At 48.7% G+C, this 23,333-nt stretch overlaps 2 protein-coding genes across 5 annotated transcripts in view; one reads left to right on the top strand and one right to left on the bottom strand.

The window, feature by feature from the left end:
• Window positions 1–1,039: 1,039 nt before the first annotated feature.
• Window positions 1,040–6,805, bottom strand: LOC135383921 (uncharacterized). 3 transcript variants are annotated; one of them, XR_010420150.1, is made up of 4 exons: window positions 6,318–6,805; window positions 1,972–2,308; window positions 1,707–1,872; window positions 1,040–1,114 (listed from the first exon to the last, which is right to left on the bottom strand). XR_010420150.1 is itself a non-coding variant. In XM_064613206.1 (2 exons), exons 1-2 carry the CDS (start codon window positions 6,690–6,692, stop codon window positions 2,024–2,026), a joined length of 660 nt encoding a protein of 219 aa, XP_064469276.1. In that variant the 5' UTR covers window positions 6,693–6,805; the 3' UTR covers window positions 1,879–2,023. The 3 variants fall into 3 exon arrangements, 1 of the variants encoding a protein (XP_064469276.1); XR_010420149.1 differs by lacking the exon at window positions 1,040–1,114 and having other exon boundaries at window positions 1,681–1,872; XM_064613206.1 differs by lacking the exons at window positions 1,040–1,114; window positions 1,707–1,872 and having other exon boundaries at window positions 1,879–2,308.
• Window positions 6,806–16,097: 9,292 nt separating this feature from the next.
• The window catches only part of LOC135383920 (ras-related protein Rab-8A-like), a 107,854-nt gene continuing 100,618 nt past the window's right edge, over window positions 16,098–23,333 (top strand). For both annotated transcript variants that reach the window (XM_064613205.1, XM_064613204.1), the window contains exon 1: window positions 16,098–16,228. In XM_064613205.1, the coding sequence (XP_064469275.1) occupies window positions 16,105–16,228 (124 nt within the window). In that variant the 5' untranslated portion in view covers window positions 16,098–16,104. The remainder of the gene's footprint in view (window positions 16,229–23,333) is intronic.

Genomic DNA, 23,333 nt, shown 5'->3' with positions numbered 1-23,333 from the left:
TGTGAGGCGTTGAACCACGCACCTCAACAGTTACTTTCCGAAATGTCTTTACACCATTACTAAACAGAAAGAACTAGGTTGAGATGGGCCATTTCTCAGTGGTCTGAACATCATTGCCCAAACAACCACCACATGCTTCACCTGACAGACAGTCGAAAGAACTCAGAAATGGAACTTCCATACTGTTTGCTGTGCACGGTTGATACGATGAACATGCACTCATGTAACTACGAGGGTGGTTCCATAAGTTTCCGGCCCGACTAACTTTTAATTGTCATAGAGTAGAAACAAGTGTATCACTTTTCGACATAGTCACCCTTAACTTCGATGCACTTTTGACACCTTTCAACCAGCATTCTTATACCCTTGAAAAAATAGTCCGAAGTTTTGTACGCAAAATGCTGGAAAACTGCCTCTTGCACCTCACTATCGTTTTGAAATCTCCGTCCTCTGAGACCCTCTTCAAGTTTGAGAACAGGAAGTAGTCACGCGGTACAAAGTCTGGACTGTAGGGTGGGTGGTGGATTTCTTCGAAGCCGCACTCCTTCAGTGCAGCCTTGGCAACAGAAGCCGTGTGGATAGGGGCATTGTCCTGGAGCAACCGGACACCTCGACTCAAATTGCCGCGCCTCTTTTCCTTGATAGCGTCTCGCAGTCGGTGCAGGAGTGAAGCATAATAAGTCGCATTGACTGTGGTGTTCCTCTCTTTGAAGTCGATGAGGAGGATCCCGTGACAATCCCAAAATATTGTTGCCATGATCTTCTTTGTGGATTGTGTGAACTTGGCTTTTCTTGGGGGTACTTCTCCTGGTTTGCGCCATTCCATCGACTTCTTTTTCGAAAGGGGATCATTGTAGAGCACCATAGTCTCATCCCCTGTAACAATTGACTTCAATATTTCTTCTTCGTTCTCTTGACAGAGCTCCAAAAACTCTTTGGCACAGACGACGCGCTGTTGCTTTTGAACTGACGAGAGAAGTCGTGGCACCCATCTCGCACTGACCTTTTTCATGTGAAGGCCCTCGCCGATGATGCGAAAAACGGTTGTTTTGGAAAGCCCCAGCCTTTCTGAGATTTCCTTCACCTTCAGACGCCTGTCGCTCAGCATTTCCTCCTCGACAAGAGACAAATTTTCTTGTGTCACAACTTCCACTGGACGACCATCGCGTGGATCATCTTCAATGAACTCTCGCCCCAGTCGAAACTGCTTAGCCCAGTCTTAACGTTGCGTACGACGGAGAGGCTTCCCTGTACACGTTGTCCGGTCGCGCTTTAATGTCTTTAGGCGAAAGTCCCTCTTTTGTCAAGAATTTTATCACAGCGCGGTACTCGGATTTTTTTCATTTTAACTGAAGACTGCACCCTGGCTGTTTGAAATGCCGCTCTCCAACCGACAAAAGCATGGAGAGGGTTGAGGGTGGTGCTCCGGCCCTCCAACACATGGCGCCACGCGTCCTTACTCGCATTTTCAAATTCGCGCGCGTTTTCTACCTCGGGCCGGAAACTTATGGAACCACCTTCGTACATAGCCTCTCTACATTTGGACAAGAGTGGCAGCATTTAATATCACGATAGCTACTAATACATGAATGGATGCCACGAATAATGGTTTCATCAGGTATGCATTCAACAAGAGGCTAAGTGTTAAGTTTGTAAAATCCCAAAGCAAGCTCCCTCAACCCTAGAAAGCTAAAACCTTAGTTCACCTGCGATGTGGCATTCATCTGGTGTGGGTTGTGGAGTAGCACAACCACATGATCACACAAATGTGGTTTGCTAATGACACCTCTGTGCCAGGTACTGAGCATTTTTCTTTTGGCTGTCAGTACATTTCCCTTGGCACGTCCTGTTCAATACAAGCTAGCCCAAGGACTGGAACGGGAGAATCAAGTATGTTATAGGATTTATCCATTATTTTATGGTGCAATAGTGTACTGTGGGACAATCGGCGATATTGTCAACCACCCACACCTACGAGACAAAAGACGAGGAGTATTATGCGATGACCTCAGGCTTCTCTTCCTTACAATGTCATAAAAGTCTCTGTAATAGATGCTTCAGAAGTGTCCGAGCCGTTTGCAACCGGCAGTGCGGTGTCGTTGAGCAAGAGCCTCAATAAGGACGACGCGTTGCGAACGAGTTGCGAGCCCAGGGGCTCCTGGATGAGACGCCATGTTATGCTGACCAAGACCCCCGAGCTCAGTAGAAGCACAACCATGGACACCAGGAGACCACGTAGCAGAAAGGTGCACCGGCTGGGACCCGGGTTGATGGCACGTGGTGACTCCGCATCCAGCACCACGGTGGACTTCACAGAAAAAGAGCAAGACTATTATGTTTGTACTTCGTCTACTACCCTAAATCGTATCGTAGGAAGTGTGCTGAAGGACTAGTCTTGAGCAGGCTTGTACAGTGCTGGACAGAAGTTTATGGAACACGCTCCGGCGCATTCCTTAGAGTGGCGCGCTAGCAGCGAATGGTACCGTACGGACTTGCAAACGGATGACTGGGTTACCTAGGCACATGTCTAAGTCCGTACGGTCCCATAGCTGCTACAGTGTCACTCTGAGGAAGGAATGCGCCGAAGCGTGTTCCATAAACTCAAAAGGCACTCAAAAGCAGTGTTAACTCGTTACCAAGTAACTCGTTACTGTAACTAAGCTACTTTTTCCGATAGCTTTTACGATACCTGTAACGGCGTTACTGTATCTTTACAATTTTCGAATTCACAACTAATTAATTGCGCCTAATTAATTGATCCGTCACCATAAAAAAATTCAAGAGATTAGAACACGCAATTCTGCACAATATTTGCAGTTTTCATTAGCCGCACGCCGCATTTTGTTTAGACTCTGTTGCACGTTAGCCTGGACACCCTGTATATCTATAAGGGGACCTCTCGAGCACGCAAAGCCCACCGTACCAGCGTGGCTCATACCGGCTCGCCGCTCCCTCGCTGGATGCGGAAAAACGATTTGCCGTCGGCCGATGGCACTACTAACGGCGGAGGCCGCCGACGCTTAGGCCGTGTGGCATCGAGCGCTCGCTCTGTGTGCGGAAAAACGAATTGGCATAGTTCCATTACCGGCGAGTGGCCGAGAGCTCATCCAGCACTGGCTGTGGATGGAAAGAAACGAATTGCCGACGATTTCCAGGAGTACGGCGGCGGGAAAATGAAGTCCGAACACCTGAAAATTTTCAGAGTCCCCCCACGCGACGCATGAACGACAAGAGTCCCAACGGGGCGAAAGCGTCAGAGTGCGCGCCTTAACTATTTCCCCACATGCGGTAGGGACGAGGGAACGGCAAAGTCCAAACGCCTGAAAATTTTCAAACTCATCCCCCAACACGCGACGCAGGAACGACAGGGTCCCATCGGGGCGAAATCGGCAGAGAACGCACCCTAACGATGTTCCTACGTGCGTTAGGAAAGAAAGAACGGCAAAGTCCGAACGCCTGAAAATTTTCTGTCCCCCACGCAACGCAGGAACGGGGCGAAGTCCCAACGGGGGCGAAATCGGTAGAGTACGAACCCTAACGAGCCCTTGTTGAGCCCTCGTCGTCTCACCGCCACCATCGGTGACCGATGGATGTCTTCGGCAGACCCGTGGCATCCTACGCTCGGAAATCATCCATCTAATCGCCAAGTCAGGTGCGCTACAGGCCACCGGTGATGCAGTAGGTGCTCTACATCGTGAACATCGTTCATCGGCTGGAAGAAGGGTCTAAAAAGCTGAAGGACCTGGACGTCACCATTCAGGAGGCAATCAATGACGATGGCTTTGAACAGGAGTTCCTGGAGGCCTCAGAACATCAAGACGCCATCATCATTGCTGTTTCAAGGGTCACCGCTTCGTTGCACAGAACCTTCCTCCCCTTGCTTCTCTCGTCGATTGCGGTGGTATACACGAAGACCGTCAGAACTGCTCTATTGCTGACTTTGAGGTAGGAGGCAGGTCGGACGGCAGAGATTCTGGAGACGGATCGCCCAGAGAAGATTCTGACACTCCAGAGGACTGCTCCAACTGTCAGCAAGAACGATACATGGCAAGAGATTTCGCTACTGAACCCGTACCACGAGCAGGACCTAATCCCAGGCCCGTGGAGACCCCCATATATATTTCTCCTGCACTGCCAAAGGGTGAGGAATCGCTCAGCTCTAAGAGCATCTCTCCAAGCACTCGACAAATACGACACTATGCCCGTCGAAGCCAGCGATCCAGAACTCCGTGTGCCGTCCGCTCCTTTCGGTGAGATAGGACTGTACGACCTCCTCAAGAGTGGCGTCCTGCGACGTGCAAGGCACACAGTATCCACGGCTTCTCAGAAATCGGACATCAGGATCGCGCTCGCTAGCAGACTCTTCATGACGTGCGCTCAGACAGGGCATGTGAAAAGGTTCCCACGTGCGGTACGGACGAGGGAACGACGAAGTCCGAGCGCCTGAAAATGTTGTCCCCCACGCAACGCGGGAACGACAGAGTCCCAACGGGGCGAAATCGGTAGAGTACGCACCGTAACGTTGTCCCCACGTAGGTACAAGGGTAGTTACCACGGTAGGTACAAGAAGCACAGGCTCGAAGCCACATCTGAAGCAGACGGTAGAGAAGGAGTTTCCTTTGCACTGCCGAACCCGCAGAGCTCGCACCCTAACCTTGAGACCCCATAGGATCGAGTGCCCGTGACTGAGCACCGTGAGCCGTCAATTCTGTTAGCGAATGTGGCCAATGACTACAGCTACGGATCTGTCCACAAGACAATGCCGCCCTTATCCCGGGTATACGATCTCATAGTCGCAGCTGCAGTAGTAGTCCGTGGAGTCGACATCAAGGATTTGCGTTACTCAGTCAGTTACGATATGGCTTCAAAGCATTGACGGGTGCGTCCACCGTGTGGGACGTACTGGACGTATGGGAAACCTGGGCCAAGAGACGTCTTTCTACGACTCGGATGCCAGTTGCCCTACTGCGAGGATGCTCATCAAGACTCAGACGCCGTCGAACTTCCAACAGAAGGTCTGCAGGCTATTGGTTAAAGCAGGAAGCGAAGTTTGGTGGGGCTGGTGGCGTTACCGGAGGCGCGTCATCATATCGCCGGCCGGGGGCTTGTTGAGGAATGACATGGAAGAGGACGATAGCGCGAGCGCTTGGCGTGCACTACAGTTCTGTTTTGTGGTCAGTAAACATTTCAGAATCATCGACTCTGTTGTTTCCTCCCATCTCCTAATACCCTGTACCTTTCACGGGCCGAGAGACGCATATCGTGTAAATCAGGAGAAAAAATTGTAGATATATGTGGGGTGGGGGATTTTCATCTTACATCTGTATGCACAGGTATGTGCGTGTGTGTGGGGGGGGGGGGGGCACCCAGGATCAGCGGGGTGGGAGTGCGAGGGGAGGTTTCCGTATCGAGCCCCGTCTGGCCGCTACCAATACATATATACTCAAACATATACGCAGCACCCCTTGGAATGTCGGCACCCGTCGGAGGTCGATTTCTCGGGGAAAATCACTGGTGAGCGGGAGTCACAAGTGCCGACCTCTGCTTAGTTCCTCGGCAAGTTCAGATCATATATTCGCAATTTTGAAGTGTGAAATAGAGGCTGAGAAATCTGCATTAATAACTGGTTGGATTAGATCAGCGGTGCCAGTGGGTTCGTCAGAGTACTCATCTTGCACAAAGTAAGGCTCGTTGAGCGCTACAAACATGCCCGGGCTGCCTATAGACCTTACCAGGAAAGATTCTGATGCGGTTACACGATTTGACACGCGTGGACAGCGCGCCTCGCTTGCCTCCGTGGGCCGGACAGATTTTTCCCGTTCCATTTCTCTGTCTCTAAGCGCTCTTCGCAAACTACGCGCAATCTCTCGAGAAGTCCGTGACAAAAATATTGATGTCTTCGCGTGGCACATAGTACACAGATGTCATGCTGCGCCTATGCATTATGTGGAATATGCAAAGGGATTCCTTCCACGGGAGCTGTATCAACAGCATCAATGACTTGAGCAGGGCCGTATTCTTAAACGATTCTCGACCCGGCCCTCCACTCGAGCTGCTCCCCGAAACCGGTTTTTGCTCCAAAAATCGACCTTGACTCGAAACGGCCCCCGAACGGAGGAAATCCTTCGAGCTTTCCTCGCGTGTATGTGGTAGCGTAGGCGTTGCCTTGAGGGCTCATGGCTTCTCATATGAAGGAGCGCTCTTTCCTCCACTCAGTGGAGCCGAGATGGGGTGTCGACTCTAGGATCGTTTAAGGATACGGCCGTAATACTGCTCACAGCACTGCTCCATGGCTGTGCTGTGTCCCTGTGCCTTACCTGTTGCTGCGGTGGTGTCCCAGGAGGCAGTGTCTCCCTACTTTGAGCCAACACGTCTCCCAGTTCTTCCGTCCCTTCCTGCGTCTCTGCAGCTTCCTCAGAAAAGACATGGCAGGTACAAGACGCTTCCTGCCTTTCCCGAACCCGCTGTTGCGTTGCTGTAGGTTGCGGGGAGGAAGCCACAAGTTCCTGGACCAGCACTGAGAAGGACTCCGGCCTCTTCTGTTCCAAGTGAGGAGAGTCCCCTGCACCTGCTATGGGGGCCAACCGGCGATTAGTATCACCTTCATCGCCAACAGTGTCGGGTTGCACAAGGAACTCCTTCATGTCAATGTTAGCGTCCTCATACTTGAGTGCACCAGCAATGTTTCCCATGGTGTTCTTTGTATATGGTTCTTCACCGTTGTGGTCTCTCTAAATGAGTCTTCTTGCTCTCTTCTTTTTCTTCTTCCACCACTAGGAACAGTGGCCACCAGCCACACAGGGCGTTCTTGCTCTCGTGCTCAGGTGCCTTTCTTCTTCTTCTTCTTCTCTTGGACACTTTTACAGCGATCAGTTGCGTAGCCAGAAGGAGAGTTTCGGGGGTTCAATCTCCCGAGGATAATAGTCGAGAATAGTAGTTGTCGTAGGATGCCAGTAGAGAATGGTGGTAAACGGTTAGATAGGGAGTGACTTTTTCGGGTTAAACCCGATTCCGCCCGATTATTCCCCCCCGAATTTACCTCCGACCAATTCGGGTTAAACCCGATTTCTCCCCGAATTCCAGTCACTATGAAATCCTCAAGTGACGTTTCCACTGAAGACGAATAAAGGTCGCCACGTGTAACACATGTAAGAATGGGTCACTTACGTTCCCAGCAATACACCCATGTGTGTCAACACTATCTATGCCTTCGGGGATTACCGCTGGAAGGTCACGATCCAGCAAAAAAAGAAAAAAACAGAAAAGAGAGATTAGGAAAGGACTTAATAGACAAGAGGAGAAACAAAAACGCCCGAAGGCACAATTATCGCCCAATTTCTCCCCGAATTACAGATTTAAAAATAGCGCCCGATTTTTACCCCCCGAATCTGAGAAAAGCATTTAACCCGAAAAAGTCACTCCTTAGTTATAGAGGGTATAGACGGTGTGCATGTCCTGTAGAGGCGCTGCTGGCCGTTCTCCTGGTTGAGAAACTTGATCAACGCATTGGGACGCGTAGCAGATGGCACTCCGACTTGCTGCGAACGTGTAGCTATTTCACGGGTACGTCTCCATGTTTCGGTGTAATAACAGAAAATGACTTCCTGCTGACGTTTCTTGAGAAAGGGAAGAAACAACAACAACAATCATGACTATGACATGAAGCGCAGTACACTACCCCGTTACACGCGAAGCATTAGATGTGAGATATGAGAATGAAGTTGAAGTTGTTGTTGGGGGGGCTGTTGTTTTTGCTCCTCAAGCGGGATGGCGCTTATCCGCTAGGGAGATTGACCAGGACTACTGAGGTGCGGTTGTATACAAGCACAACAATTGAGCTGTCCTCCACTGGCTGCGCTACGCCGCAAAAAGGAAATTGAAGAAGAAAAATATATATGAAAGAAGCTCCAATGGCGAGATACACAGTATGACTCTACAGCGTCTGGAGCAAACCGGTAGACAAGAGCAGAAACATCAGAAGAACATCGACGGTGTTGCACATGACTCTGACATGGGCCAAGAATTGCCGAATTTGGATCCACCGAATACATGAGACCTGTCAGTAATGTCCCGACTCCACTGCTGGCGAGCTAATGGCTGGATGAGTTCAGTCAGAAGTGATCTCCTGCCTCCTCTCGACAACACTATCGGTACAACCGTCAGAGACTGTTGGGCAGCCGTTGCCGTTCTGTCGGCCTCTTCGTTTCCGCTCAAACAACAGTGACCCGGGACCCACTGCAGGGATATATGATGACAGTGATCGCTTAGATGCTGAACTTGATGGAGGATATCAGTGACGACTGGGGCGAGAGATCCACGAATCCCCATGTTGGCTGAAGAGGAGCCTTTGAATTCGAGTAATCGCGGAGTAAACGAGTCCGCGGAGCGTGATACGATGTCTTACGTAGAAACAACAGGATAGCATATAGCACAACCGACGTTGATGATGTGCGGTGTGAGAGGCGGTATTCATGCGACACATTGTCCGTTGGGGTAACAAACGCAGACGATGAACATTTATGACTGGTGGATCCGTCAGTGAAAACTGCAGTGTGGTCAGTATACCGACTATTCATCATGTCCACTGCTAGCTGTTTCATAACTGATGTAGGCACTTGGTTTCTTTTGACGTTAAGACCAGGGGGCTTAATCACTTCCATCGTTCGCGAGCCAACGAGGGGCGGAGCTCTCGTTAACACGAACACGTGACGCGTGACGCGCTTTTTTCGTTAACGGGACAAAGGCGTAATCTCTTGCTCGCGCAACGACCGACGGTGTCGTCTGCCTAACGAATGTGTTCACGTGCTCACAGGCTTCATTGCCTACATGGCTCATGATCTAACGAGGCGCGAGGCACTCGGGACCTCGAGCACGTGGTGTATGACGCGCTTTTTTCGTTAAAGTGACAGGGGCGTAATCTCTCGGTCCAGTTACGATCAAATTAGATCGTTTGCCTAACGAGTGGGTCTACCCACTCGTTAGAATGTGAAACATCTTCATTTGGAGATTTGCAGAAACGGAATTTCTGCAGAAACGAACATGTATTGCTCCACGACTGTGTACAAAATGACATGTTCCCCCTTTCATCGTATTTACACCAGTGGTTACATGAGGGCTGTCAGATATTCTCGAGAAGATGCAGATGAAGACGAGAAAGAAGACGAAGAAGTGACAACGACAAGCCATAGACAAACCATAGACAAACCATGCGAGCAATCCAAACAAAATTAAACAACCTCATTGGTCGACAAGATTACAGCCTCGTTGGCAGCTGTAGTTGGTTCAGGGCGGTGACATCACAACACGTAACGGCTCGTTACGAGCACGATAGCCTCAACGAAGAAGCTAAACGAGGAGCAGGGATTGTGCCACTGCAGGGCGTCGATAAGTTTCTTCGTTTCGTTATTCGTAACGACACGCTGACGTTGAAGCTGCCCAAGAAAGATGGCGGAGTGATTCTTCGCTTGGGCGATCACACAAGCAGCGAACTGTGCCCCATGGACGTGATGGCGTCAGGATGCCTTTCAACTGGACGAGACAGATTCTGTAAAGTTCTTCCGTCCGCCAAGAAAAGCTCTCCGCACCGTTTGTGAGGACTTGTGACCGTGTACTTCAATCCGTCTTGATAGCTACGGGTGTTGTGATGAACAACAAAGGCGAAATGGATGCATATAGTCGTGTCTCTTTAATAGTACATTGCGGACATAGTGTTGATGTAGCAATGAAAGGAATAGCAAAGGATTCTGTGGATTTTCTGAGGTCGATTGTCTTGAATAGTTTCATAACATTCTCTTGCTTCGCGCTGCTAACATGGAATTAAAACAGTTCACTGACGTTCTGTTCAAGCTCACTAGAAAACTGTTGCACTGCGAATTTATTTTATTTTAGGCGTCAGGATGCCTTTCAACTGGACCAGATAGATTTTGTAAAGTTGTTCCGTCCGGGAAGAAATGCTGTTCGCACTGTTTATGAAGCCTGACTGTAAGTTTGCGCGTTGTACTTCCATGCTTGAAGAAAAAGTTACATAAAGTTAATGAAATAAGTGTACACGTTGAGGAGAACGGGCGGCCTCCTCCTCTTTCTTCTTTTGATACTTCTGATACCACTACGTCTTTCCTTTCTGGTCTCGGACTCCCACGTGAACTAGAACTCAGCACACACTAGTTCTCGTATCATACTTAAGACAATTCTCACCCGACACCATCGTCAGGGTATGAAAATGATTTAGATTTTTTTTGCGTGTAGCTCGACGATTATCCTTACAGTGATGTACATGTTTGTTAATTATTTTCACACGACTAGCGAGCCATATATTGAGACGGGAAGAAAAAGAAGATGACGAACGAGCCTGGGAACGAACATTGCAACGCAATGAGCATGTATGAGAGCACGAGAATGCGAGCTATCGGAACAAATGAAACAGTCCTATTGGTCAGCGAAGATGCAGCCTCGCTGCCAGCCTGCTCTTCGCTCAATGCGATGACATCACAACACGTGAGCACTCGCAACGTGCAAAATAACCACAAAGAAGAAGCTTCACGAGGAGCAGAGATTGCGACCACGCAAAGCATCGATAAAGTCGCTCGTTTCGTTAGCCTGAACGACTCGTTCAGCTGTCTCGTGCCGTTAAGTTGAACGTGTGAAACGATTAAGCCCCCAGGAATTGTCAGTGAGATCGATGGTAATGGAAGCGACCACGAAGGCGTCGTGGACACCGCTCATTTTGCAGAAAACTGGGGAACCTTAGGTTTCACTTCCATGAAATAGTTGTATGGATTACTTTGCTCCCGGCGACAAACTTTTTCTATTATTGGATGGCGGCGGTGGTGCGAGAGACGGCATCCATGGGACACATGGTCCGTTGGGATAACAAACTCAATGGGTATTTCGCGGGCTTCTGCTATCACCATACGCGTTTCCGCAGCTCTCGGGACGCCGAGACACACCCTTAAAAGGATGGTCTCGTACCCCCTGCCCCTCTCATAAAGTGTACCATTCGATTGCCCATTGTTGAAAATGGAATACTGCGAAGTTAACCGACAAAGCACGTCACGGTTATCAAATAACCGAATTAAATTAATAAAGATTGCAGAGCATGCCGCGATCTGTGTTGGCAACAATAAGAACGGCTACGTCGCCCTGCGGGAAAGTCCGTGATGGGATACAGAAATCGTCTGCTTTTGCGCGCGCTAATGCACCGGCGTGAGCAGACGACTTTTAGAAGTGATTGGGGACCGCGGCCAACTCGTACATTTTCTTTCAGTTCTCAGGCGAAAAACGCACATTGTAAGAAGTGGCCCACATGCAGACGTGGATGATGTGCGGTGCCAGAGACGGTATGCGTGGCACGATGACACAGTCGGAATTTTAGAGACAGCAGTGGAGCAGTGTAAGTTGGTGGACCCATCTGTGAATACTGCAGTGTGCGAAGGGTAGTTGCACTGCATCATGCCTAGCACAAGTTGCTTCAACATGGGCGCTGCAACGTGATCCTTCTTGATTGAAGGTATCGAAAACACCCACGGAGGGGACCTGGGGGCGATTGATCTGCCAACAAAGACCGGTAGCAATGGCTTTACAACAGCGAGGCAACGAGAAATGTTGCTCTGCCTCCGCCTTTTGAGCTTCGAGACCGACTGGTGATGGCGGTGTTCCGCGACGAGGCGTAGATAATGGCGTATAGTTTCTCTGAGACGTAAGACCTCTACTGGCAGCTCTCGGGCCTCTGCCACCACAATGCGCGTTTCAGCGGTGCGGAGTACATGCACCGAGGCAGATCCTCAATCTTCTGGCCAACATACACCGAAGTCTCTGTCCAGAAGTTCCCTTGAGATGCCGTGTGAGACCGGTAGGCTGTCCAGAATAGTTCCCAAACCAATGCCCCATTAATGGATATCATCGACTCCTGATCAATCCCCCATGAAGCGCCAGCGATGTGGGAAATGACGTTGATCCAGCGTTGAACTTTCGCTTCCAGTGACCTAATATGGGCTCTCCACGAGAGATTGGCATCCAAGGTAACAACAGAAATTTATGAAACTTCACTTGACACAGTATATTATTGCCGAGCGAAAGGGGGAAGGCGCTCAGGCGTCTCCGCGTGAATGGGAGCACCTCTGTCTTCTAAGCCGAGATGTCCATGCCGGCCTTCGAGAAGTAATGCCGAACCGCATCCAACGAGTTTTGAAGGCGACGTTGAATTACCGGTCTTGATTTACCAGTGGTCCAAACACAAACATCGTCTGCGTATACAGAGAGCTGAACTTTGCGTTGAACGCAGCCCTTGAGATCCGCCATAACTAGATTGAAGAGGATGGGACTTACAATACTCTTCCTTGGGAAACGCCTTGGGTCAAAACTGTTTCTTGCGTGTCACCGTCCCGAGTGTGGACGAAAATTGTTCATTTAGACAAGAAGTCAGCCAACCAGATGAAAAGTCTGCGAGATACTCTAGCCCGGAGGAGGGTGTGCAAAATATAAATATGACTGACCGTATCACAGCCACGTTTGGCATCAAGAAAAACAGCCTCGACAATCCTCTTGCAGCTCTTGGCGACTTCAACAGAAGTCACTGATGGAGTCGACTGAGCTACGTGCCGACGGAAGCCCGCCATCCCATCAGGGGAAACGTGATTCCTCTCGAGCCACCATTCGCGCCGGTGCAAAACCATCCGCTCCATCACCTGGCCAACACAACCGGTAAGGCTAACCGGACGAAAAGAGGACGGGTGCGACGGAGGCTGACTGCAAGGCTTCAGCAACGGGACACCAGAGGTTCCTTCCAGCTGGCGGGTATCTGGCCAGATCTACACGAGCTGTTGTATATAAATAACAAGGTTCGAAGGCCTTCAGCGCCAAGGTTTCGAAGAGCTGAATAAGTGATCCCGTCTGCACCAGGGGATGATTCTTTTTTTTTTTGGGGGGGGGGGTATATGTTTATCATTAAAAAAAAAAAGAGGGAAAGGTTAGCCTGCGCTACGGACAAACGAAGGGCAGTTTTAAGTTCTGCAGTGAAATATCCAGATGTGCGTCCGACGGGAGCGTTATATGTTCAAGATCCCCGCGAAGTTCAAACATTTAGGCATGAAATGTTGCGGTTCCCGCAGCTTCCGCCGCTACAGTTGGACAGAAGTCCAGACCTACTTCTTCTGATGAGGGAAGCAACGACAGCGGCGAGGAAAACTGCGATGTGTCCGAGCAGCCGCAGTAGTCGCGACGGACATATCCTGGAACAGTGTTGGGACAATGTGGTAGAGGACCGCGTTTTGGTCACGTAAAAGAAAGTGCTGGCGAGGACACCGAAGCCAAAACAAGAGGTCCCGGAGCCGGGATGCCCGCGTAGGGAGCTGCAAGTTATGGCGTGTTGTGCCATTCCTTGCTATTGTGCTAAAGGAAACTATTCCTTTTCTAATTATCTGTGCCACTTGGGGACGAGAAATTGAATTCACTGAAATATAATACCGTACGGATTGATGTCGCACTGTTCCATTAACATGTTTTTGGTGCGGAGTCTCCCTTTAACATCTGCCGCTGTAAAATGTCCGCTGCGTCTGGGAGCGCGTCTCACTCAGGGCCAGTTCTCACTTGGCGACGCCCGACGCGGCGTCGTGAGAAATAGGAAATAGACGCGCATTTCCGGAGTCTGGAGAGGAGAGACGTCGAGCAAAAAAAAAAAAAAACTGCCATGCCGACCTTCTTTCACGACGTCGGCGAGAGCCGCCGAGAACGACAGCTGGCGACCAATTAGGTGACACAGAAAGGCCACGCCTCCTGATTTTTCGTCTGCTTTGGACGACGGAATGCCGCTGTGGTGGGAACAGGAAAATCGTGCGCGCTGACGGGGCGGCGGAAATGCGCCTCTACTTCCGCCGCACGCTCACGACGCCGCGTCGGGCATCGCCAAGTGTGAACTGGCCCCCAGGAGGTCAGGACGCTGCGACGAAAGGTGGCCAAAGGCGCGCTCCACTGACTCGGTGTTGCGCAATCATACAGCGGTGCAGCGCCCATTAGGTGTGTAGAGCGATGGATTCCGTGTACTATACACGTAGGACATAGCAGCCGGCGTTCATCATCGGAAAATGGTAGGAGGAGGAAAGGGACGGGGGGGGGGGGGGGGGGGTCAGCGGGGTGACGTACGTCCAAGGTCCGGGCATGAAACGATGCTGGAGCTTCTGCTGCGTCTCCGCCACGGAGAGGTCTGGGATGGAAGCGGGAGTTCCAGAGGGCTGGTCGACGATCGTTCATGTAGCAATGGAGGTCAAAGGACGGCTCTTGTACCATGTTCTGGAACACAAGAGTGTGTTCAAAATGGAAGAAACACCACATAGAGAGCTGTGCTTCTGTTACCGCTGACCGCTATACAGTAACGACAGCGGCTTTTGGTCGGCTGAGTGTCTGGACTTTGCCCCACAGGGCCGACGGCGGAGGCTCCACGGCAGGTGGGTCTACGCCCTCAGACCGAGAGTAAAAGTGTCTTAGCTACCGGATTGAGGACGTCGTGGTGTTTCTACCAAAGAGGCGGCACCCACACCGTAGACACTTGCGTCAGTCTGAAGTAAATGGTTTGTTCATGTCCAGCAGGTATAAGGACGCTGCACTAGCAATCGAATCGCGAGCAACAACATAGCAGAGCAGAAAAGTAATTCTGTTCTTCCGTTCCACAGAACCGAGGGATAAACTTGCGTCCTCGACAACGTCTGCGAAACGTCTAATTCTGCGTCTATTTTACGTCTATATTTAATTTTACGTATATTTCCATTTGTACGTCTACTTCTATTTTACGTCTATTTTTATTTTTACGACAACGTCTTTCTGCGGTTACTTACAACGGCTACTTAAAAAGGGCAGAGTAAAGCTCGAAGCAGAGTTAACTGGAACGCCGCTTCGACTAAGGATACATAAGCGTTGACGGTGGTGACCCAGGGGTCACCACCGTCCCAACCACCGTCTCAACCCACCATGAACAGGAGGGATCGCCGACAGGTTTCCTGCATCTCTTACCTGGTGTACATATGTAAATAGCTACCTTCATTCGCTTTTATCGCTGACTTGGCTCCCAGTACTTTGGTACCACGCTACCACAGACGCCATACGCAACAGGGTCGCGCTGCAGGCATGTTCGGCCGGGGAGCAGCAGAGGTCCTGGTTCAATGCACGGGGACCAAAAAGTAAAAGGAGGGTTTGCGTCAGTTAACCAAAGGAACGGAGGAAGCGTAGGCATACGAAACAGCCTTCATGTGGCAGTCCAAGCAATCTGCGTTGCAATCCAAACAATCCGTTGGCAACAACACAATACGAGATAGTGCAGATACGTTTGGTACTGAGCATATAACAGAGCTGACGGGATTTTAACGGGCAGCTACAGTTTCGCTTTTGTGAACGGCCATTGCTGAGCAATAGCACAAATGTGAAGGGATTGCGCGTCGTTTTCTGATACAGTATTGTGCTACCGTTAGGTAGTTAGTTAGTAAATTAGTAGAATAAAGTAAACCTTGGAGTTTTCAGCAACCCACCATGGGTGCTACCTGCTCCATTACAAGAGCTGTATAGCTATTACACCGTTACCGTTACGTTCTACCGTTATTGAGGATGAATGTACAGAGCTCCGCTTTTCGCCGATCATTTCGTCTTCAGTGAAGGCGATATTGATTTTCCTCACTCCCTAATGTAGTCTTCGGTACTACACGCTATTAAAAAAAAATGCCTATGTTCGTGGAGAGGCCTTTCCAATGAAAAGAAGAGAAATTAAACGAAAAAGGGAAGCTCATGCCTCAAGGAATGGAAATCCTCACAGAGTGTGGGCCGCTGCAGAAGCTAAACCGAATACGCCCAATAGCATCACGTTTCGCGATGTCAACCTTTCATGCCCATTCCTGGACACCAGCTGTCGCGTCACTGCTATTTGTGTTTCCTTTTCGGCGAACATTCCGGACTTTCACGGAAATTTTCTCCTCCACGTGCAACAAAAAGACCCAGCTGAATGCGATGATGTCATTTCCCGCAGTCCTCCCGACGTCATATCCCACTCCCCCTCCTTTCTCGCATCGATCCCACCGCGCGGCGTCCCTGTGCCAGTCGCACATTGGGCAGCAAAGAGCCCGAGCAATGGCGGTGGACTTCACGGCCACCTACAAAATACTCGTCCTAGGGGATAGCAATGTTGGAAAAACCTGCATTGTGCATCGTTTCTGCGACGAACGTTTCTACGACACCTACATCTCCACCATCGGTGAGTTACTCGTGTTAGGAGCACGCTCTCTCTCTCGCTCTATCTGTAAAGGGTGCTTCCCCATGAAACTCAAGTGCTTCACGGAATAGCCGAACGCTCAGCTGGCGCGTTTGGGACTGTTATTTGTTCGTGCTGCGTTTAATAAGCGTGTGAACATATTGTCCCTATGTGGGGCTGAAAAAGACTTCCCGCTTTCTGGTGAACTGAGCTTTTCTTCGTAGAACTTTCCTGCTGGGTACTTCTCGCTGCTGTAAACCCGCGAACATTTGGTAAATGGTACATAAAACTGTTGATAATACCGCACAGAACTGGCCCGGACACTGTCTCGGCATATGGTGCCGCGATGAGTCATACTGACAGAGCGCACACCCCCTAATGTACGTGTTGCTGACTGGCATATTGACCTTAAAGAGACGCCTCTGTAAAGGTCTGTTGCATTTTATTGAGCCACCGCAGAGCATAAAGCACGCATGGTTGTCACGTTTAAAGGCCGTACAATTTGGGAAGGAACGAGAACCGAGAGTTTGTAGCATCTTTTCACCCAACAGCTGGTCGTCTGCCTGCACAGTCGATTTTTCTTTTGTCAGACCCACCAGTCGAGCACGGTGGGGTAGTACGTGCAGTCCGTATAAATGGCTTGTTGTCACTCTAGCTGCTGGATAAGACTGTTGGCGCGAACCTTGAAAGTGTTATGCGAGAAAAAGATTGAGCTAAGACTGACAGCGCGACCTCATACTATTGGCATAATTTGCTTTCTTGTATAAGGTATGTCGGTCAGCTGTATTTGACGGGACTTGTCACGGCGTGTCAATCAAAATCCCAGTCGCGTAACTTGGTTTTTGTTATTATTGTTATTGATATTGCGCTACCTTTTCGGCGCTTGTTTGATAGACAACAAGAGTAAAGAAAAGAAACAGCAGGCGATTCGAACGTTCCAGGTATCGGTGGCATGTCGCGTAGCAGTGGAAAAACTGTCGGGCACGCGTGTACTGAAAGTACTGAAAAAACCAGAAGTGAGAAAAGTAAAGGGAAAGGTTGATGAGTGACGATATTACCGGACAAATTGCGTTTGATTCTCCAAAATTCGTCATATACCAGAAGGAAATTCAGCACGGTGTTGCCTGCATTCGTCATGACAAATTTTCGGACTTTCTCATCAACGTAACTGGGCAAGCCCGGAAAATATAGTTCCCAGCGTTGCCTGACCCCGTCCGATAAGCTTTCCGCTATTTTTGTGCCGGACGAGCTCTATAGTGGTAAGTGAAGGGAAGTAATGGTGGGTGCAATTGCATCGTCGCAAACTTTTGTTGCGGTTATCTGTTACTCGTGAGAAAGTACTGTTCTTCAATGAATTCGCTTTCCTCCTAACGCGTTTGGTGCTTGGTGGACGGACGCTTTCCCCATATCCCCGTATTGTTCAGCCTGCACTCGCTTGCACACGGGTGCTCTATTGTAAACGTCCCAGGGACGTGACAGCCGCTGCATGTTTGTCAGGCGCGGTTCCTCTGACGACACATCATCGGCCTGCATGGGAAAGTGGCTTCCTTCTCTGTTGTGTACGGACGGAAACACATCTGCCAAAGAGGAGGGTTAAGAGGAGGATGGAGGATGTGCACAGTGCCTATGACCGTATGACGGTAGCACAGGTCCTCATTGTTTTCGTCCGTGTGGGATGCTGCTTTCCCACTTTCCTATCTTCGTAAGTAGCACACGAGTCACAGTATTTAAAATGCGCTAGACACGTTGTGTCGAAATAAAGTAAGCAGAACACTAGAGGTGGAACATAGTGGACAACATTGAGGGACATGCGTTCAATTAGCAACAGAGAATGTATACAACATTAATCTAAACTTGCAAATATTCCCATACAGGGGCAACCTTTAGCGGCGACACGAATCCTTAAGTGAGAAAACACTGATCTCAGTGAAATGAAGATCCTCTAGACAATGTCAGTGTTAAGCGTGGAGATATTTCGCCGTTGAGGGGGGTTTGGCCTTGTGAGTAACAAGTGCTGATCGGTGTTACGCGATACTTTCGAGTAAGTACTATTTCAATAAATGACAGTCGTAAAACTTGATTTTTGTTTGAATCATGGCAGTTGAAGAAAAGGCACCAGCAATGGGATTCGAACCCACATCCTCTGATTGCCAGTCAGAGATGCTACCAATTACACTATGCTACCTACCCTCTCTTCAATGTGCCAAGTCACGCTAGGAAACACTGTGACAGGCACTCACCCTCAGCATTCACCCTTTGACCGGCAATCAGAGGGTGTGGGTTCGAATCCCACTGCTGATGCCTTTTTCTTCAACTACCGTCATTCAAATGAAGTATGCAACTGGGCGTTATGAGGCTCGTGTCGTGTTTGTTCTTCTTTGTTTAATTGCCTCATCCACTACTACGTTAAGTTTTGTCTTTCTTGCACTTAAATACGGTCTTCACCTGTGCGTAATCCTTTCTTAGTATACTTGACTTGCGCGTCGCGCGTAAGCGTAGAGTAAGCGCTTAAAGCGTGTAAATCGTTTTTGAAATATTCCTGTATAAAAACATGCTTCGAGCGGTATCAAATAAGATACACCCGTATGTATGCACGCATATTCTTGAATATTCTACACATACCTGGTACACGATTAATTGTCAATATTTTCTCGGTGGGAGTCTCATTAGGTCGTATTGCAACGAGGAGAAAGTCAGTTGGCAAAGACGGTTTCCAGAAACACGAGACGCCTTGACACAGGTGCTTTCGACTGGTGGTTTCCGTGGAAACGGTTGAACGCGCTTGTATTTTGCCGAGTAATCACTGGTCAAATGCCACGCCAAGCAAACACGAGTGAAGTAAAAGTGGAAAAGACGAAGCAACCATCCGGCCCTCCTACGCTTGGTGTGGAAGCACGTCACGAATCGGCAGCGGTAGAAAGGCCACGAAAAAGCCATCGCCAGCGATTTAGGAATTTCGTCGCTCGCGGAAAGAGAGCTAGGCATGCGGTGCATTTTATATCAGGACCGTATAACGAACAGAGTACGATTTCGTAGAAACATCAGAAGATCTATAATTTTTCAAATAAATTTGGAAACTTCGGTCATTTTTTAAACAAACTGAGAGAAAAATAAATTGTGATGGTGTCACGTAGCTCTAGGTACCATAGCTGGATACTTCAATTGTTCACTGCTGCTGTTTCGCAATATTTACTTTCATATTTGTTAATGCCGTGCGATTTGCATTACCGATGTATACTTAATTTTAATAAGAATGACGCTGGTAATGGTGTAGGTTATCTTAAGTGTGCAACTCCTCTAGGAGATTTCTTCCCTTCACGTCAAATGCTGAAACTGCAATCCCTCTTCCTGGAAAAAGACCAGAGATCGTAGTTCCGCCGCAGCATTTGGGGGGGGGGGATATGTTTATCGAAGAAAAAAAAAAGAAAAAAAGGGAGGAAACGTTAGTCAGGCGTAGGACGACTTGCTAGCTACTACCTATATGGTTGTGCCTCATATGCACCAAATGCTCATAACCTCCAAGCGCTCAAAACCTCCAAACGCTCATATGCACCGAAAAAAAGTTGGTGGTTTTGAGCGTTTGGTGCAAATGAGCAGGAGGGGAGAACCTGCTCATAAACACCAAACGTCCAGAACACCCGAATGCTCATATGCACCGAAAGGCGGGCGACCACAAAGGCCGGGTCCTCCTCTCCTGCATTTGGAAGAAGGACTTAGGGTGAGAGAGGTGGAAAGAATGGCGTCTACCAAGGCCACTTAATATGTCAGTTTGAAGTTTACGTAACATTTGGGTTATCCAAGGTGAAGTGGTGTGAAATCCTATGGAATGGGTTACGGGCTCCCGCTGGGGCATCACACTTTTTCTGTAACTTGTGACTCGAGCATACGGAGCAGGCAATCAGTGTCCTCTGCTTTTTGTTTGTTTCTTGCTTTTTTTTTTTTCAGCTAAAGAGGAGAGACCACTGGTTATTTGCAGACCTTTGACATCCACGAAGAGCACTTTTACTCTCTCCCATCCGAAAGGAAAATACTATTGAATTGAATCGAACAATGAGGAAGTATCCCGGGAACCAGTAGGACACATATTGAAGAAAATGGCCTCAAGTTGGGAGGAGCCAATAGTCTGTGCTTCTTCTGGGCACTCTTTTCATTGCTGGCGACAAATTTAAAGGGAACGATCCGAAATGGGACAGTGATATGTGCGCGAAAGGGCACTCAAAGTCTGGGAATGCTAAGAAGGAAATTTCGCCATGGTATAAAATAAAGCTATTATATTAAAAGCCATATAAAACCCTACTTCAACCTTGTTTAGAGTATGCATCTGCAGGCTGAGATACCTACACATCCACGCAATGAAAAAAAAAAAAAAAGACAAAGTACAAAGATCTGCTCCCCGGCTTATATTGTCTCGGTTTCTAAGGACTTCTTCGGTTACATGTATGTTGGAAGAGCCAAATTTAGATTCACTTGCACGCAGGCGCAAAGTAAATAAACTAAACCACAACAAATAAGTAATGGTGATGTAGTAAATAAACTAAAACTGTTCTTTCTCGAAACCAATGGTCAGTTAAATACAAACATTAATAATACATTTTTAAAATTTGTCCACGTTCGACGCGAATAAATCATTCAAAATATCATTTATTTATTTATTTATTTGCCAAAAAACGTTGATTATTTGACAAGTGACATCAGTTATTATTTGACAAAGTGTTGGGGGGACTAGGGGTGAAAGGCATGTATTCCATATTGAGTCACTATCTGTCAAATAGCAAGAACCTATCTAGCTGTCGAACGGGATAGGGTGAACAACCCAGGCCATCGGATCGCCTTCTGGATGCGAAAAAGTGAATTAGGGTGAGGAATGTGTTTATAAGCAAGCGGATTACACAGAGTGAAATGTTCCTTAGGATAACAGCATTTAGAACTGAAGCTTTCTTTTGCTGTTTTCTTTTTCTTTTATGTTTCATCAACGCTCCAAGCGAACCAATAAAATAATCGATCAAACGACCGCTGCCGTTTCGATCAAACGGTGTTCGACCAAATGTCCCGCGTTCGATCAAACGGCTTTCTAGCAAACGACGTTCGAAAAAAAAAAGGCAAGTATATGGGCGCCATAAAGGCAAAATAAAATCACATCACATAAAAATGCGAAATAAAATCGCGATATAGGTGGAAAGGTGGTGAACAATTGTCCGGCTTCAGTGGTTCCGTGGGGAGCAACAGTCCGCGCCCCAGTGATTGAGCCGATGCACCGACACTGCTTGTTTGACAATGTTGAGTATATATTACATTGTGTATCCAACATGAAGTCCCAATGAAATGAGTAATTCCTGATTTATCTGTATTTTCTGACAGCGAACTTTTGACTTCTTTTTCTTCTTTCTTTTTTCTTTTTTTTACAAAATTGACCATATTGCAGGAGCCGAGGACCTTTCAAGCTAGAATCAAGCATTTTGTCCCAGGCTGCCTAACAGCTTGTGGAAATGAATACATACCACATACAAGCAGGATCGAGTTACACAAACTTCAAACTGACATATTAAGAGGCCTTGGTAGCCGCCATTCATTTCACCTCTCTCACCCTAAGCCCTTCTTCCAAATGCGGGAGAGGAAGACCCGGCCTTTGTGGTCGCCCACGAGGAGGAGGGGGAGGAGGAGTGTCGTTGGGAGGAACCCGAGATGTCTGCCTGCCTGATTCGGCGGCATGTTTCTCGGGAAGGGAAAGGTGGTGGAGAGGAGGAGAGGAAAGGGTGAAATGGAAGACCGAGGGTGGGAGGATAGCTGCGTCCATGGGCCGACTTCAGGGGAACTGTGCCGGCATACGCCTATTACACATCTGAGGGAAACCCAGGAAAAACCCCAGACGGCACAGCCGGCCCGCGGATTCGAACCGCAGACCTCCCAGTCTCCAAGCGCACGCGTTACCGCTGCGCCACCGGAGCTGGTGTGGTCGCCCACCATTCGGTGCATATGAGCATTCGGGTGTTCTGGACGTTTGGTGCTTATGAGCAGGTTCTCCCCTCCTGCTCATTTGCACCAAACGCTCAAAACCACCAACTTTTTTTCGGTGCATATGAGCGTTTCGAGGTTTTGAGCATTTGGTGCATATGAGCTACTACCGACTTGGTTGCTATTCCTTCAAGAAAAAAGAACAGAAAGAAAGGAAAATACACACACACACACACAAGGGGCCTTAGAGGCTGGTCGAGAGGCCGGTGGCACGAAGAAAGCTCAAGAGAGTAATCGTAACCGCCCCCTAGTTGTGCTGGGCCGGGCCGAGCACGGTGGCCAAAGTGACGTTAGGGTAGCCTAGTTGTCGCAAGTGGCGTTGGAGGATGAGTCTTTTTGAGAAGTACCGGTTGCAGGATAATAGGTGGTGATCAATGTCGACTTCCACATGACAGGTTGTGTAATTGCGGGAGTTCGTCTGGCGCATTTTATACAGGAGTGAGGGTGTCCGTGCAACATTCATTCGAAGACGATGGAGGAGCTTCCTTCAGGACTCAATAGCGTGTGCTTCTCACATGCATAGATATTCGACAACTTGTTTGAACCCACTTTCAAATTGAACCTACCATGGACAGTTCCTTCACAAGTTTAGATTTACGAAGACTGGCGGCGTTCGCATTTTATTCAGCATTTTGCAGTGCCGAACGTAAAGCCACGACGAAACAAGCCGCGTTCATTCTGCAGAACACAACAAAGAATGCTTACGCACACACAAATCATAGAAATGAAGGGTTTTCGTTCCTTATTGATAAAATAGCGTAAACTCAGGCCAGCTGGTGGGGAAAACCCATGGCGAAACAAGCCTGAGCATGGGCAACACGAAAAGCACGAATATACACATCGAACAACTTCATTTAAATTATGATGAGTGGGGTTCTTAACACCATGGGCAATGATAGTAGCTCATAAGCACCAAATGCTCATAACCTCCAAACGCTCAAAACCTCCAAACGCCCATATGCACCGAAAAGAAGTTGGTGGTTTTGAGCGTTTGGAGGTTATGAGCAGGAGGGAAGCAGCTGCTCATAAGCACCAAACGTACCATGTACCAAAATGAACCATTGCCGTAGTAGCTCACAGGCACCAAATGCTCATA

Source organism: Ornithodoros turicata, chromosome 2 (assembly GCF_037126465.1).
Source record: "Ornithodoros turicata isolate Travis chromosome 2, ASM3712646v1, whole genome shotgun sequence".
In the NCBI taxonomy this organism is placed as follows: Eukaryota; Metazoa; Arthropoda; class Arachnida; order Ixodida; family Argasidae; genus Ornithodoros; species Ornithodoros turicata.
The sequence above is the reverse complement of the archived record's forward strand: the minus strand, read 5'-3'. Positions and strand labels throughout refer to the sequence as shown.

Coding starts and splice junctions, on each gene's coding strand:
- LOC135383921 (XM_064613206.1), bottom strand. CDS start 6,692: ATGGGAAACATTGCTGGTGCACTCAAGTATGAGGACGCTAACATTGAC. Junction 2,309..6,317: donor GGACACCACCGCAGCAACAG/GTAAGGCACAGG, acceptor TTTTCTGTGAAG/TCCACCGTGGTGCTGGATGC.